We start from the raw sequence: 2,343 nt of genomic DNA, 5'->3' as shown, positions 1-2,343 counted from the left end.
GCCGTGCATATTAATGAGCAGAGGCAGCGTGGAGCTTTTTAAAGCTGGCTCAGCCCTCCAGACGGAGCGCCAGGAGAGTTGGAGACGCATCCAAAGCGCGCAGGACGCACAGACGGAGTTCAAAGCGACTCCAAACAGACGGAGAAAAAACCTTCCCTTCCTGCAAGTGGACTTAATCTGCAGCCACCACCAATCCGTCCAGTTCGCATTTTCTCCTGACCGCTGAGGAATCCAGTTTGTGGAACTTCTTTTTTTAAGAAACAGTATTTTAAGCCATGCATCGGTGCAAAGTGGTGCTACTGCTGCTGGTGGTCATCCTGCACTTCCTGAGCGCAGAAGGTAAAACCTTCATTTGTTGAAAAAATGTCGGCTTGGCGCCCAAACTGTGGTGATGTAACAGTTTCCTGCTCTGTTTACTTGACTCTGTGTTCCTGGAAGGAAATCTAGAGAAAATTCCAGCCTTCACTGGAATCCAGAATCAAGTTCAGCGTTTCTGAGCGGACTGCAGGCTTTAGGCTGACAGTAACACCTGCTGCACGCAGGAATCAGATCAGATCATGTCTCTCAATAAGCAATAATCAGTTAATCACATGATAAATTAAAACTAGCTCAATAATTTCCATTTATCGCTTTTCTCTTTCTACCAAAAACTGGATGATAAAATCCTTCAGTCTGGTGTTTTGGCCTGAACTGGACATTTTTTGAAGGATAATTTTGTTTACAGAGACTAAATAATTCATTTTATTTGTTGTTTCTGTTCTGTTGATTTATTTTGGATATTTAAAATGTCCTCCAGTTCCAGTGTTTAAATCTTCAATAGCATTTTGTTTATTGATCTTTGAGGATATGAAAATGGTTTCAATACAAGAATATTTTTGTTTATTGCAATAACTTCTGAGACAATTTATCATCCAGAAACATTTGTTGCCATCACAAACCTGATCAAATGAAGGAGCATGTGTCTGTTAGAATTAAAAAATATCTTTATCTCTGCAGCTAATCTAGTATTACTGGTATTTGGAGAAGATTTTAAGATTATTTTTTGAGAAGTTGGATGAAATTAACCTGAAAACATTTTAGATTCTTACCCAGCTTACAAGAATAATTTGAGGCAGAGTAGGAGTGAATATCTGTTCCTTCTACTCTGATTGGTTTTGTTGTTTCCAGCTGGCGTCTTTCAGGGCTTTTAAAGCAAAGTAAACTCGTATTTCTCCGGAGCGACGTAAACATCCCTCTGTCCCCGCTTCTCTCCAGTCAATATTAACTTGTGTGTGTTTTCTGGCATTTATTGTCTGGTGTGAGCGTGCAGCTCTGCAGCCTGAGCTTTCTGGCAGATTTAACGGCCCGGAGGTCAGCGCTGATAGCAGGTGATGGATGAAGGGAAACCTTGGACTATCCGGGTCATCCCAGATATACAGCCCAGCAAAACCAATTTTCTCCGGCTCTTTCTTGGCCGGCAGCAGAGCCGTGACCGGCAGGCAGCTGGAGCCGGAGGGAAGATGGATGTGGAGTTACTCAAGAAACGTGTCAATAAGTAGCAGCGCGTTATCTGGGTCAGAGCCTCTGAAACTCAACGTTTCATAGATAAAAACAGCTCAACGGATGCAGAACTGAACCAATAACAGCTTCTAAACTCTAATTTTTCTGTCAACGTGTCTCTGTGTTTAAATGTTTGCAGAGAACAAAACTCGTTCTAACATGTCTTACATTTCTCCTCAGCCTATAAGTGCAGATGCACCAGAAAAGGACCAAAGATCAGATATAAAGATGTGCAAAAGCTGGAGATCAAACCCAAACATCCCTTCTGCCAAGAGAAGATGATATTGTGAGTTATTTAGTAAATTTACTGCCACTATTTCAGCCTTTCTTCTCATTCTTCTTCCTGCCTCCTTCATCTGGTGTCCAAAGCTTTTGCTATAACAACCAAAATCATTAAGTTGGAAGCAGATGGGGCCAGAAATATTTTATAGTCTTAAAAATTATGTTTTTTTTGTCGTTCTTTTTGTAGAAAACAGATCAGTATATAATTCTGTGCACAAGGAAATATAAAACATAAGACAGGCTCACAGTGACTTTTTTTTCTCATTAGGACTGAAAGATCTACTTATGAGTAAAACTGGTTCTACTAACTATTAACCTGAGTTAAATCACAGATGAAGCAAACAGGCGGTTATTATGTTCAATCTCAGGCTGAACCTCGTTCTGCACAGAAACCAGCTAAAAACACAGAAATAAACTAAAAACACAGAAACCAGCTAAAAACACAGAAATAAACTAAAAACACAGAAACCAGCTAAAAACACAGAAACCAGCTAAAAACACAGAAACCAGCTAAAAACACAG

At 40.2% G+C, this 2,343-nt stretch overlaps 1 protein-coding gene across 1 annotated transcript in view; it reads left to right on the top strand.

Annotated features, from left to right (window-relative positions):
- Nucleotides 1-2,343, top strand: part of cxcl14 (chemokine (C-X-C motif) ligand 14) — a 13,140-nt gene continuing 10,797 nt past the window's right edge. The window contains exons 1-2 of the mRNA XM_015047095.1: nucleotides 1-339; nucleotides 1,720-1,825. Of these exons, the coding sequence (XP_014902581.1) occupies nucleotides 276-339; nucleotides 1,720-1,825 (170 nt within the window). The 5' untranslated portion in view covers nucleotides 1-275. The remainder of the gene's footprint in view (nucleotides 340-1,719; nucleotides 1,826-2,343) is intronic.

Source organism: Poecilia latipinna, unplaced genomic scaffold, assembly GCF_001443285.1.
Source record: "Poecilia latipinna isolate Pla-1442-1.1 unplaced genomic scaffold, P_latipinna-1.0 Scaffold806, whole genome shotgun sequence".
Classification (NCBI taxonomy): domain Eukaryota; kingdom Metazoa; phylum Chordata; class Actinopteri; order Cyprinodontiformes; family Poeciliidae; genus Poecilia; species Poecilia latipinna.
The sequence above is the reverse complement of the archived record's forward strand: the minus strand, read 5'-3'. Positions and strand labels throughout refer to the sequence as shown.